The 14,817-nt window shown below is 31.0% G+C and overlaps 1 protein-coding gene across 1 annotated transcript; it reads left to right on the top strand.

The window, feature by feature from the left end:
* The first annotated feature begins 631 nt into the window (after positions 1–631).
* On the top strand, positions 632–5,348 carry LOC147806792 (uncharacterized). Its single transcript, XM_087168597.1, has 3 exons — positions 632–1,507; positions 1,702–4,970; positions 5,240–5,348. Exons 1-3 carry the CDS (start codon positions 632–634, stop codon positions 5,346–5,348), a joined length of 4,254 nt encoding a protein of 1,417 aa, XP_087024723.1.
* Positions 5,349–14,817: the final 9,469 nt, after the last annotated feature.

Here is a 14,817-nt window from a genome sequence, read left to right as displayed (position 1 = left end):
TGTTTCAAGTGAAAGAATTAGTTGATTGTTTTGAAATCGAAACAACCTTGAGTTTAACAGTGATTCATGTCATTTTCTTCGCTGATGACATTTATAATTTGTTGTGTATTCTAAAAGATTATTCTGCGTGTGGGATTATTTGGAATGATATTTTATTACGTATTCGTAAATTTATTATCAGATGAATTATATTCTGATGTTAATTTATTTTAGATGAGATTTTTCTCTAGTAAAAGAACTATTCCTAGTAATTCTAAATGGTAGATTTGTGTCAATGTATCTTTTACTGATATAAGAATATTTTTTTATATACATATAAGAATAAATTTTGTTTGTTTTAGAAACGTTTGAAATTTACTAAAGAAAAAAAAATTTTTTTTTAATGAAACTTTGATATTGATATTCGTTGTTGATTTTTGAAAAATAAGAAATTGTTATTAGTTTTGATAAAGCTTATTCTTATTGAAGTTTTATCATATTGATTTGCCTATTATTATTTAGTTTAATTTGCATATTTTAATAGCATAAGTGGGAATTTAATTAATTATCACTTATTATTTAGTATACTATCGTATTTTTTGTTTTATTTAACGAAATTTGGGCGAAATTGTTTTTTTTTTAATTTTTGAATATGGCTTATTTGGGGCGAGCACGTAAGGAGGATCTTAAGGCTTTAGCCATTGAGTTGGGTCATGATATTTCGGATGACATGAAAATTACCGATTTGTGTAAATCGATAACGACAGGTGAAGGATACGATGAAGAGTTCACTAAAAATCAGTTGTTGGTTATTACTGAAGACAGAAAGCTCCGTGAACAGCAAGAGCTCGAGGATAAACGTCAACAATTTGAAATCGAGAAGCTTCGACAGCAACAAGATGCAGAAAATCAAAGACTTGAACATGAATTTCAGCTTGAAAAACTGCGTTTAGAAAATGAGAGATTGAAGGCATCTCCTCAGTCTATCGAAACTAAAGTCAGCGCATATGAGCTAACAAAACTCGTTCCCAAATTTGAAATTAAGGATGGAGATATAGTGTTGTTTCTAACATTGTTCGAGCGCCAAGCAAAAAGAGTTGGAATTGATAAATGTAATTGGGTGTCAGCCCTACTAGCTCTTATGCCATCTGAAATTACTCAACTAATTGCTCGAGAGGCTGAAGATAAGTTTGAAGATTATGATTATACAAAATGCATCCTACTTAAGAGGTTTAAGATGAATCCAGAACATTTCAGGCAGAAATTTGTTAAACATCAGAGGAACCCTTCTAATTCGTGGCGTGATTTTGTTTTCGAAATTACGAGTTATTTCGACGAATGGCTAGTAGGTACAGAGGTAACTGATTTCACAGGATTGAGAAACTTGATGATCACTGATCAACTAAAGAGACGGATTCCTGGAGAAATAAGAGATCATTTCGTGGACAGCTGGTGCAAGTTTAAAACCCCTGGTGATTTGGCTGACAAACTTGATGAGTATGAAAATGTGAGAACAAGTTCAAAGAAAGTAACTACAACTGACATAAAACCCAGACCAACAAACCATTTTAAGCCAGATATTAGAGAAACTAATTTCAAATTTAGAACTGAATCTGATCAAACTGGCGCAAGATTTAGAACACCAAATATTCTAAGAGATTCTGGAACTAAATTTCGTAGACCCACTTGCTTTTCCTGTGGAGAAATAGGACATACTTCTAGATTTTGTCCCAAAAGTACAAAAAGCAACTTAGACCTGGCGCTAGGGCCAATCTTGTGAAAACTGACGAAGTAGAAAAGAACTCATCGAAAGAAGTCGTGACAGCCAAAGTATCAGTCCCAGTTTCAACTCCAATAGAACTCAAGGAAGAAGTAGATGACTTGAAGGTTGTGAATATTAAGTGTGGAAGCAAAACTCTGAGAGCAATTGTAGACACTGGAGCCCAGATTTCAGTGATAAGTAAAGACTTGATTGATTTAGACTGTGGGGAAGGTGAAGGTACTATTCAAATCGTTTCTGCATTTGGGGAAAGTGAGATAGCTGCATTGAAATTGTTCAGCCTTAAGATAGATGATAATATGCACAGTTCCATGCCTATTACTTGTGCAGTATCTAAGAAACTCGTCAACGACATGTTGATTTGTAGTAGCGCCTATGAACTTTTATTACGAAATATCCAATTGTGTAATTTCCATCAGGGGATTTCTGAAATTGGACACTCTGTCGATAAGAAGGACGAATCAACTCAAGAAAATTCTGAAAAGTGCGAAGTTGGACTTATTACCCATAGATCTATGTCTTGTCCGACTCAGGAAACGGAAAATAATGATCAAGTCGAGGATTATGATTTAGGCGACAATCTTAGTAATCGTAATAAAAATCGGAAAGATTTCATCCGTCTACAACAAGAAGACAGCAGCCTTAAAGAAGCATGGGAATTTGGAAAGAAAAAGAAAAATTCATATAGTATTGAGAATGGAATTTTGACACATTCTGAATGGGTTTGTGGAGAACTCATCACACAAGTAGTATTGCCTGAAAACAAGCGCAGAGAGGTATTGCGAATGGCCCATGATGTCTCTTTATCAGGTCATCTAGGGGAAAAGAAAACAAAACAGAGGATTAAATATTCCTTTCATTGGCCCACTTTGAAAACTGATGTAAAAAACTATTGCGAGAGCTGTAAGGAATGTCAAGTAAGACGGACTGTAACATATAGAGATCGTGTACCTATACAGCCAATTGTTCGCCCTGAAAATCCTTTCGATGTTTGGAGTGTTGATTGTATAGGACCTCTGGAGCCAAAATCCAAAAGAGGTCACACTTATATTATTTGTGCGGTTGATCTTTGCACAAGATGGGCCGAGGCAATTCCTGTCAAAAACATCAAAGCGAAAACAACGTGTGAAGTTCTCATGAAAATATTCACACAAACAGGGTTTCCAAAAACCATTTGTACAGACCAAGGGACAAATTTTACTGCCGAGTTAACAGAAGCGTTTGTTAACATTTTGGGAATATCTCCAAGGTTTGCTACTCCAGGACATCCTGAAAGTATGGGAGCCGTGGAACGTTGGAATCGAACTCTTAAAGACATGTTAAATAAGAACATTCAGGAAAATGGCAGTGATTGGGACTTACACCTCCAATATCTGATGTTTGCTTATAGAGAAGTACCACACAGTACCACTGGTGTTTCACCATATCAGCTAGTGTATGGAAGATTACCCAATGGTCCCTTGAAAGTTATGAAGGATGTTTGGACAGGTGAAGCAGAAATTCCAACTGGTGCTTCAAAATCTGTTGAAAAATACCTTGAAGATTTAACAGAAAAATTAAGTCAAGCGCATGATTTTGCGAAAGAAAAATCTGGGAAAACTCAAGCTGAATATTGTAATAGATATAATTTGAGATCAAAGGAAAAACAGTTTAAAATTGGAGATCAGGTCTTGATCCTCATTCCCTCATCATCTCATAAACTGTTGAAAACGTGGATGGGTCCAGCAACGATTGTTGAGTTGCCAAGGCAACACACTGCACGGGCAAAAATGGAAGACGGAAGCACCAGAGAACTACATTTTAATAAACTCCGGCCGTATGTAGCGAGAGTTGGTCAAATTGGTTTAATTTTTGACCAAGATCAAGAATTTGGAGATTTGCATTATGCACCTACAGACACTATAAAATTAACTAAAGATGATATTAGGAAGCATGTACTTAAAAATTCCGTAAATTTAAATTATTCGCAAAAACAGAAGATAGTTAACGTGCTGAAATCTTTTGCAGACGTTTTTGATTCCATCCCGGGATTAGCAAATGTGAATGGACATTCAGTGTCTTTAACTCCGGATTTCATTCCAAAGAAAATGAAGCCATATCGAATACCCATTGCTCTACAAGAGGAGGTGGATCGGCAAATTCAAGAACTACTTCGGCTAGGACTGATAGAATCGAGTGAAAGTGAATGGGCTCATCCCATCGTATGCGTATCCAAGAAAGATGGTAGCGTTAGACTGTGCGTTGATTACAGATTGCTAAATAGTTTTACAGTTACTGATGCCTATCCTATGCAAAATGCCAGAGATCTTTTGTTTGAAATTGGTAAGGCAAATTACATAAGCGTACTAGACTTGACTAAGGGTTACTGGCAAATCCCTATGAAGAAGGAAGCTAAACATCTTACTGCATTTGTAACTCATTCTGGACATTACGAATGGAAGGTGCTACCCTTCGGTATGAAAAACGCTGGAAGTACTTTTCAAAAATCGATGGACAAAGCCCTGATGCCCCATCGGAAATACTGTAGATCATATATTGACGATGTTGCAATATTTTCCGATTCTTGGGAGGATCACCTCCATCATATTGACCAAGTGTTCAGAACCTTGAACGAAGTAGGGCTAAAAGTGAATCTTAAAAAATGTGACTTTGGAAAAAGTTCTATGAAATTTTTAGGTCATGTTATCGGATCCGGACAACATTCCCCAGATCCCGAAAAGGTTGAAGCAATACGAAAATTAAGCCGACCATCCACTAAGAAGGAAGTCAAAAGTCTTCTGGGTTTAGCTAGCTACTATAGAGATTATATTCCGAACTTTTCAGATATAATGCTACCTTTGACCAACCTTACAAAGAAAAACGTTCCAAACAACATTCCTTGGGACGACTCAGTTGAACAGTCATTTTCTAAGCTCAAAGAGCTATTAATTGAAATGCCCTCCTTGTACACTCCCAATATGGAACGACCGTTCCAACTTTTTACTGACGCCAGTGCCACTGCAGTAGGAGCCTGTTTATCACAAACTGATGAACATGGGAAAGAAATGCCAATTGCATTCTTTAGCAAAAAATTATCGGAAAGCGAAAAGAAATGGTCCACTATAGAAAGAGAGGCGTTTTCAGTGTTGGAAGCACTAAAACGTTTCGACACTTGGATTTTTAATGCACAAATAGAGGTCATCTCTGATCATGACCCACTCACCTATTTCATGTGCACATGGAAATGCAGACGCCTTGTCAAGATTGCATATCACATGAATGAATATAAATATAATGCATATAGTTTGTCTAATGTTTAGTTAATAAATTGTTTCTAATGTTATCCTTAATTATGTAAATCTGTGTTGAAAATTTAATTTTTTTAGTATTTTCGGAGTCATATTTCACTGCTCTTACATTTTTATATGTAAAATAATTGATTTTTTCAACGTATATTTCTGTATGTTTTTTTTGTTTTTGTTGTTGTTTGTTTCTTTGCAGCTTTCAGTTAGACGCATCGTCTTCTTCTGAAGCCAGATGCTTCTCCAAAGGACGGAGGAGTGAGATTCAGCAAACACGAAAAGGGAAAATGATTCAACTTTTCCCCTAAGAGGGAAAACATACAGAACTGTTTTTATTCTTACGGTAGTAGTAGTTTTCAGGTGTGCCCAAGGTGGTGTGGACATGAAAATATCATGTCTGATATGTTTACTTTGTTACTTTATTATTTAATTAAATTTTATTGTTAATATTACTCACACGTTTAATTATTAGTATAACAAAACCCTCACTCACACATGTTAAAAACCTTATTACATCAGATAGTGATTACATTTAATGTGATTATATTTTATTTCTTAGTTTGTTTATTCAATAATTGATACAATTTCAATAACATACATACGTATGCATAGATTTCTAATAATATATTCATCAATTTTTTTTCAATATATATATTTTATAATTATTAATGCGAATACTTAGTCAACAAGCATCTTAAAATTTCTCAACATCTTATATATCTTCTTAATCTTAAAATAATTTTAACCGCCTCGTGTTTCGCAGAATTGTTTTACCAACGGTTTAATTAAATTTTATCATTTCTCAAAATCTCTGTCTTTACGCTACCACGTATATTATTGTTTCATTAATATACTAATCAATTTTTTAGTACTTAAATTTAGGTTTTCTTTCTAAGTAAAATTCCTTTTTGAATTCTAATCAAGTTTTTATTCAAAGAAAACTTATTGCCTACTAGCTGGGAATAAAATCTTGTTAAGAAATTAAAAACGTTCTGCTATTTAAGATTATTCGATGCTGGTTACTGACGAAGCATATTATTTTTTCGAAAAATGAAGATAAATTATCTTTTTTTTTATTGTTTTTTAGGAGTTCATAGACTATCTAAAATAATGTTTTATAAGTCACTACAAGCAGTATAACAATACCGAACAAAACGAGCTGTTGAATATGTAGCCTAAATTTTTAAGCACCCAAAAATATCTCATCCAAACATGTTAATTTTGAAATTTAATTTTTAATTACCTGGTCACGTATGAACTATTCAACTAATTACTCATTTATAATATTGTTTACTCTTTCTACCACTTACATTTTTTTTTTCAAATAATAGGGGAGAGTGGGGTCAATTGTAACAGGTTACGATTGTAACAGAGCAAAAATTTCGAGTGTCGGGTTCTAGATTTGGTTTCTAGGTGGCGCACAAGGTGTATTTAAGAAATCTACATGTACACCCCTGCTGGCAACCATTTTTATGTGCTTTTGAAAGAGTTACATCACAAAAGATATTTTCACGCTACGTAAGTACTTTTTTTGGTATTAGAATATTATATTGTAACAAAGTAATTTTGTTTAAACAAATAAAAGTTATTAACCGAATATGTAAGTGGACACCTTAATTAACATTTCAATAAAAAAAAAATTAGTTTAGCTAATTAGCTAGCATTTTTTTTAACAAACGAAGCTGAAATGGCGTCTTGGGGACATTTGTAACAATAAGTAAAGGGACGATTGTAACAGCTGAAAATAAATAATCTTATGTTTACAAACCATTAACTCCTTAAGAACCACCAATAGTTTCCTATATCATTTATATTATGCTGCGTGTGCATTATTTTATTTGTCACCTTTCACAGCATAAATTAAAATTTTTAACCCCTAAAAGTCAAAAGTTTAACCCTTTAAGTATCTGCTCATTATTATTTTTACTTCTAAAATATAACTACTATTTTGATCAATAAAAAAATATATCACAACTATGATAATATGTATAATTAACTATGTTTTAGTTGAATTTATGAACTGTTACAATTGACCCCGTAATTGGGGACAATTGTAACAAGTGCACGACTGTCAAAAATTGTTAATAACTAATATAATAACATTTAAAATAAGGTATTTTTTTTCTAGTAGAGGATAGTCTACTTTACTCGTCTGTCAATTAATATTAATAATATATTGGATTTTTTGTTAGTTAAAAATAGCTAAGTAAAAAATGTTACAATTGACCCACTCTCCCCTATACTAAACTATTTTGTTTAATTTTTATTTGTACTTAAAGATTTTCGTTAAATTAACACTCGTTGTTCGTTTTCTTGAAATTAACACTCGTAGCTTTTTTTCGAAACTATAGTCAGTCAGCTGATAAGAATTTAAGAACATTTTCTATTCTAAAATTACTCAGTGCAAAAGGTCTGACTGATCGAAGTAATTAACTGCACCATTTTCTCTAAGATTGAACAAACGATTTATTTACTCTATTCTTTCTTTCTTTTTTTTTTTTTTTTTTTTTTTTTTGTAAAAAGTAAAGACGTATTGCAACGGAAAAAACCTCAGGTGCTTGCTTTGTTTTTTAAATGAACAAATGTGAACCGCAATTTTATTTTGACATACGTAAACTTATATATTACACCATTAAGTTGCTCTTTTAAAAAAAGATGCTGTAAAAATGTACTTGTTTTAGAATTATTATTCAACTTTAACAAAATTCCCAAGATAGTATTATAGCATAATTTGTTATTAGAAAAATGCCTTATTTTGTTAAACGGCAAATACTAAAAATTGAAATTTGTAAAAATATTCCAAACTGTGCCAATTTCAGAATCATCATTTGATTTGAAAAATGCAATAAAAAAATGCGCAATTTTCGAACTTGCTTTCATAAAAAAAATTTTTAAAAAAAAATATGCAGCGAGAAGATTAACATACTTTTCACAGAAACTGTGAATGCCAATTTTTCCTATATACAGTCGAACTACTATTTAACGAACTTCCCTTTTACGAATTTCTCTATTTTGCGAATTCTTTTGAGAATACAAGAACATTTTGGAAATTTCTTCGTAAAATAACTTCCAAATAGCGAAGTGAATTTTCTATTTAACGAACTTGTTTTTGAGATCCACTTTCTCTATTTCCGTAAAATTTCAGAATATTTTAAACTTGTTAACGCATTTTATGGGGGAAATGCCCTTGAATTGATTATTGAAGTCACTTAACTTTTAGAGAAAGCAGTAAAATCCGAATTCGAATGAAAAACTCAAACAAAATTAACGGATTTTATCAGTAGGCATTAAGAATGCATGTAGTAATGCGTGTTTAATATTACTTTAATGATTAATGCAGCGCAGATTTTACTCATAAATTCAGCTTCTTTTAGTTTAAATTGCATGTAGCATGATAGTGTAACACTGGATAATGTTTTGCTCTATTCCTGCTTTCCATGCACATTTCTTATATTTTTAAGATTTATAAGATAAATAGTAGGTACTACTTTGCAAGATAAAGGTGTATTAATAGCTATTTTAATGATGTGTATGAAACCTGTTTTGTGTCGTTTAAGTATTTCAAAAGTTCTATTTAGCGAATTTTCCATGTAACGAACTCGGGATTTAGCGACTTCGTTAAATACAGGTCCGACTGTATTTCGTCATAAAAGGATAGCTCCAAAGAACCTACTCAATAATTTCGTTATTTTCTGTTTGAATGAAACATTCCTTGAAAACTATTATTATTTATTCGAATTATTAATTTAATGAGGTTAGGGATCAGTTATGGAAACCGTGTTTACTATTATACATTATACATAAATGCATTATACATAAATGCATTAAACTATACAGTTTACTATTATACATAAATGCATTAAACTATACAGTTTTAATAATTTGTTTTATCTAAAATAAGCTCCATCTAAGTACGCCTAAAGTTACGCTAAAACAAATACAGTCAAACTTCGCTATAGTGAACACCGTTTATAGTGAATTCCCGGATAGAGTGAAAGAAATGATCGTACACACGTATAGTGCTATTTTTTGTGTATATAGTGAACCAAAAAAAGAGTTATGAACCTTTTTCTGTCTTCGATTGATTTTCTTCATTTTTTTTGGCAATAATTTTGAAATTTCTACTTCCAAATCAATACATACATTGGAATGTAGCAACAAGCATTTTTTTAATTGCTTCGAATAGCATTATTGAATGGGTTCAGCGCTGAAAGAAGCCGCCGCAATCTTGCAGTATCTCGACCAGGGGTTGTCAAACTTTTTTGATCATCGACCCCTACTTAATTTTTCGAAATCTCCATCGACCCCCATAAAAGTAATTTTCGGTTAATTAAAATAAAACTCTATTAGATACTGTGTTTGTACATTTATTTTATGATTTTGAACATTTATTAAAGTAATAGTACATAGTGTAACAATAGTTTTATGAAAAATATATTAATGTTGAAATATAAATACCTTAATATTTATGAAATAATAAGTAATTATAAGTAAGTAGAAATAATAAGTAAAGTAACTACGGATTTATTGCTTCTTAATCAATGACATGGGTGTGCCTGGTGTTTTTTTTTTTTTTGTTGTTGTTGCAAGGTTCGTTATATTGGGTTCAAAATTGGTCAATTTTAATCTTAAATCCCCTCGAAACTTCACATTTAATTTATTTCTGTTCTTAGTTAAGATTGAATTTACGTGACTAAAACCGGCTTCAACCCTATAGGAACTTGGAAATGCTATCATAAATGGCTGAGCTATTTCGTAAAGTCTTACATATTTTTGTATTATATTTATATTTGTCCAAAATTTGCTTATTGTTAAATTTCTAAAAAGCGTCTTTGCTTCAAATCCCCATAATAATTCAGCAAGCTCATCTTGCAGGTTGATGTCCACGTTTTCACTTTGAGCAGAAAATGGCACAATAATCCAATCAGGGATGTCAATGTTTTCCAAATCAACAAAACGCAGTTTAAAATCGTCGCTCAATTTTTGAAGATTACCTGTATATATTTCCAAGTCTTCTTCTTTTATTTCTAATTGTCACATATCTGAAAAAAAATTCTGATAATCCTTCGACCAATCGACCCTTTCGGTTCGGATCGACCCCCATTCGACCCCCTGGCTCAGATCAACCCCCGCTTATGTTAAATTGACCCCTGGGGGTCTATACAGACCACTTTGGCGACCTCTGATCTAGACAAAGTCCAAGACGATGAATTTATTAAGTGATTTGATGAAACTACTTTTATGTGCTCGAATGGCTGGTTAGACAGGTTAAAAAAGCGGAATAACATAAATTTAGGAAATATTATCGGGGAGTCTGGAAGAGTGTTTCCATATCTGATGTTGAAGATTGCTCATCAGCTAAAGATTACTGATTTTTTTTTGTACGCAATTGAACTACACATTTTTTGAACACATTTTTTGTAACACTACATATCATGTTTCAGTCATTTTTGTATTTCATTTTATGGGTCATTTATTTAAATAATGTGTTATAAAAAGTTGGAACCATTAGTTAAAACTGTTTGCGGAACGGATATAATGAAGTCCCGGCTATAGTGAACCAAATTTTCGGTCCCTTGAAGGTTCACTGTATCGGGGTTTGACTGTATATCTAGAATAAGCTTTTGGAATTGATAAATGAAAAATACATCTTTAGGTAGAACGGAAACTTGTTTGAAATGGTGTAACTATTAAATTTTGATTCTTGGGTCATTTTCACATTCAACTTATTAAATTTCAATAGTGAACGAAATTTTTTTCCTGAAGAAATGTTATTAAGGCTAGCAGTAAAAGTACTGCATTGTTTTTTTTTTTTTTAGAAAATAGTGACTAATTATTATTTTTTAATCTAAGAATGTTTATCGTACTTAGAAGTTATTATAATATCGCTTGAAATAATTTAATATACTGTGTTACTAGATGAATAATTCCCGGAAATTAAATTGAAAAGATTTGATTGACTTAAAATATGAAAGATGATAATAAAAGTAGACATGTTTTAAGGTTTAAGGTTTAAGACATGTTTAATGTCACAAACCATTCATGCCTGACGAGAATGGACGTTTATATTTGAGCTCTTGAAACGTCGACTTTTATTTCTCCCTTCATATTTTTTGAAACAAGTCATCAAATATACGGCTCATTATTCTGATAAAGACTTTATGTTCGCTAAAGTAAACATATTACTTAAAGTTAGGAAATTTAAAATTTTCAGGGATATTTTGAGTGAATCTTTAAAGTTTTTGTGTATCTTAAGGACGAACTTTGTTGAAAATGTCGTATTAGATGTAAGAAAACAAAGAAATCATAATATTTTGGTGATAAATGTAGTAGTAATTGAAGAACGTAGCATTTTATGGTAAATTTGCGAAGACAAGTTTCAAAATGTATCGAAACATGCTATTCATCTTGGAAGAAAACCTAGATGTAACCTAGATATTTGGGATTTTTTTAACAATGAATTGCACACGTCGACATATTTCAACGAAATACTTTTGCAATTTTCTTCAGTTTTCTTTCTTGACTATAAAAACGATTATCCCTAAAATTTTGTAGAATGAGTGATCCTCGTATAAATGAAGTAGCTTAGAATAATCGATTCAAATTATCTTTTCAAAAGAGATTAAAAAGGCTCGGAAATCAGAATTGCCTTTAGCTTAGGAGATATTAACTATTCATACCTCTCCGACCAATCACAGAACATTATATCAATATTTTTTTTACTTTTTTATTCATTTATTGTCTAAACTTCGTTGCTTAGCAACGGAGTAAATTTAGGTATCTTGAAGTAGTCTATGGGTTATCTTAAAATATTCATTTGCTCCAACGACTCTGCTTGGTTTTTTTGGACTAACGCCAAATATATATCCCAATCTAATATTATCAAAATATTCCAATCCAATATTTGCCTTTTTTTGAGATCAGGAATTCAAAAATGTTTATTCCGAGAAAGTGCGTTTTTGTGTCTCATGTCATGTAACTTAATTATTAGCAAGCACTAGTTAATTAGCACATTTGAAACCATTAAGACAATAAGTGAAAATCCGATATATATATATATATATATATATATATATATATATACATAAGTTCAAAATGAACAAAGGAAAATTATAGACATAGACATATGAAAAGGGGGGGAGTAATAATGAAAAAAAAAGAAAACAAACAACTGATTTAAAAAAAAAATGAAATTTAAAAAAAAAAAAAAAAAAAAACAGAAAATAAGGGATATAATCTTTTCATCTGCTTACACGATAATATCCGCAAAAAAGAGTGCTTTCTGATATTGTATCAATATAGCCAAAGCAAAATATATTAATACAAGAGTGTGAGAAGCACTCAAAAAAAAATTTTTTACAAAAACTACAACAAATAAAATAGAACACAATAAGTAAAAATAATAAGTAAAAACAGAAAATAAAAGAAAAGAAAAGAAAAAGAAAAAACAGTATAAAACAAAATCTATAAAGTGAGCAGCGAAATCAGATGTACTTAGGGGCCGTTCAAAAAGTACGTACACAAAAATGGAGAAATTTCAAACCCCTCCCCCCTTCGTACATTACCGTACATAAGGTCTTACTCCCCCCCCCTTAGAGTACGTACATTTTATTAGTCTACCCCCCTTTTTCATAAAAATTAAAATAATTATGTTTTAAATAAAATTAAATATTTACTTAAGGAGTATGTAGGATAAAGTCAAATTTAAATTTGGTGTATGTTTATGAAGTACGTACTTTGTATAATACCTCCCGCCCCTCCCCATCGTACAAAACCGTACATAATAGCAAATCCCCTCCCCCCCCCCTTCGGGATGTACGTACTTTTTGAACGGCCCCTTACACGAACGGGAAATTTTCGCAACAAGATTGCCAGATTACAAAATATGAAAAAAAAAGCGTAAATTGAGTGTAACTAGAGGAATTTAAAGTGCCGTTCTTACTGCATTGCTGAAGTGATTTGTTATGCTGTGCATTGATTTGTTAGTTACCAAGGATGGGCCCGAAATGGATGTGCGCAAGGTAATATTATACTGGATAATTTAAAAATTTGACCATAAATAATTTTAGAAAAATAAATATTTATTTCAGAAAAAATATAAAATAGAAAAAAGAAACATAAATTGCCTGTTTTGCAAATAATTTTAGCCACGGATATGCCCAAAATGGATTTGCACATGGAAAAATTAATAAATCAATTTTTAGTAAATAATTTTACCCACGGATTTGCCCGAAATGGATTTGCACATGGAAAAATTAATAAAGAAATTTTAGTAGATAATTTTAGTCACGGATTGGCCCGAAATGGATTTGCACATGGAAAAATTATATAAATTAACAAAGGATATTTTTTAGTAAAGGAATTTTTTAGTAAATAATTTTGACCACGGATTTGCCCGAAATTGATTTGCACATGGAAAAATTATACAAATTAACAAAGAAACTATTTAGTAAATAATTTTGGCAACGGATTTACTCGAAATGGATTTGCACATGGGAAAATTATATAAATTAACAAAGAAAATGTTTAGTAAATACTCGTATATCCACAAAAATATACGATTAATTCAATGATTTTATATAAAATTTTATTACTTTAGTTGGGTATCCATTGTTATTTATCAAATTTTGAAAGAGTTTATCGATTTGTTTTTTAGATAAATAAATATTACTACACATTCTTTTAATTCTGTTCATTTCATTAAAAGTGGTATTTATATAGATGCTCCTAGAAACATTAGCTTATGCCCTCTTGCAGCTTATGCGCAATAAATGAAACTTATTGTTTTTCTTAACTTTCCCCGTGTTTTCTTATATATATATATATATATATATATATATATATATATATATATATATATATATATATATATATATATATATATATATATATATATATATATATATATATATATATTATTATTATTATTATTAAAATTGCTTAGCCTTTGCTTTAAAAAGCAACAAATTAAATTAGTTTAAAGTTTTAATCAATCTTTCTGCTAATAATTTATTTGACATATTTATATCGTAATCGTAATTAATAAATTTTTACTGACTGAAAAATTAAATATCAAAATGGTAATCAACCATTTTGGTTCAAATGCAGTTGATTATTCTATAGCTATGAATAGGCTTCTTACTTAAAAAGTGAGTGGGTGTGGCCTTATCTAAATAGGCTGTCGGTATTTTAAACTAGGCCGAGAGCACTTTCTATTGGGAACAATATCGCATTTGATTAACAACGCATTTTGAGCCTATTTCAATTCTGACCTATCTGAAAAAACATCTTAAGGAACCGAAGATCATGAATTATGCTCTTTTTACATGAGCTGATCATCTGAAAAACTTAATCATCCGTTTAACCACCCCTTACTACTTCATTTCATTTTCTCCGTTAAGTTTTTTTTAATTTTTTTTCTTCTTCTTCTTATCTTATTTTAAAAGCTCTTTATTCCTGAATGAGACGTTTTGTTTTGAGGCTAGTTATTTGGGTGTCGTTGATGAATACAGAACAAAACGTTTATTTATAAATTCGAGATTCGTTGTTCGTAAAAGATAGAAGAGATAAGTTATGCATAAGGCAATAAACGCCATCTTGGTTTAATTTGTGTTTTCTTTTTTGTTTATTATTATTTTAACAAACTTTTGATAATATAGTATTATTCGACAACATGATAGCTTTTTTTTTTTTTTTAAGTGGAAAATAAAGAGCTTCTAAGATTAGAGAAATAATTTTAAGAGCTCTTACGTAATTTTCCACAAAACTTAAAAACAA

This window comes from Parasteatoda tepidariorum, chromosome 7, assembly GCF_982258835.1.
Source record: "Parasteatoda tepidariorum strain Cologne lab strain chromosome 7, Ptep-v5.0, whole genome shotgun sequence".
NCBI lineage: Eukaryota > Metazoa > Arthropoda > Arachnida > Araneae > Theridiidae > Parasteatoda > Parasteatoda tepidariorum.
Note: the sequence above shows the minus strand (reverse complement) of the source record. Positions and strands in the feature narration are given on the sequence as shown.

Bases quoted from the DNA above. Each gene is read 5' to 3' on its own strand.
- LOC147806792 (XM_087168597.1), top strand. From the start codon at position 632: ATGGCTTATTTGGGGCGAGCACGTAAGGAGGATCTTAAGGCTTTAGCC. The intron at 1,508-1,701 runs GTAACTACAACT...ACATACTTCTAG, and splicing joins TGAGAACAAGTTCAAAGAAA to ATTTTGTCCCAAAAGTACAA. The intron at 4,971-5,239 runs GTGCACATGGAA...GTTTCTTTGCAG, and splicing joins GACCCACTCACCTATTTCAT to CTTTCAGTTAGACGCATCGT.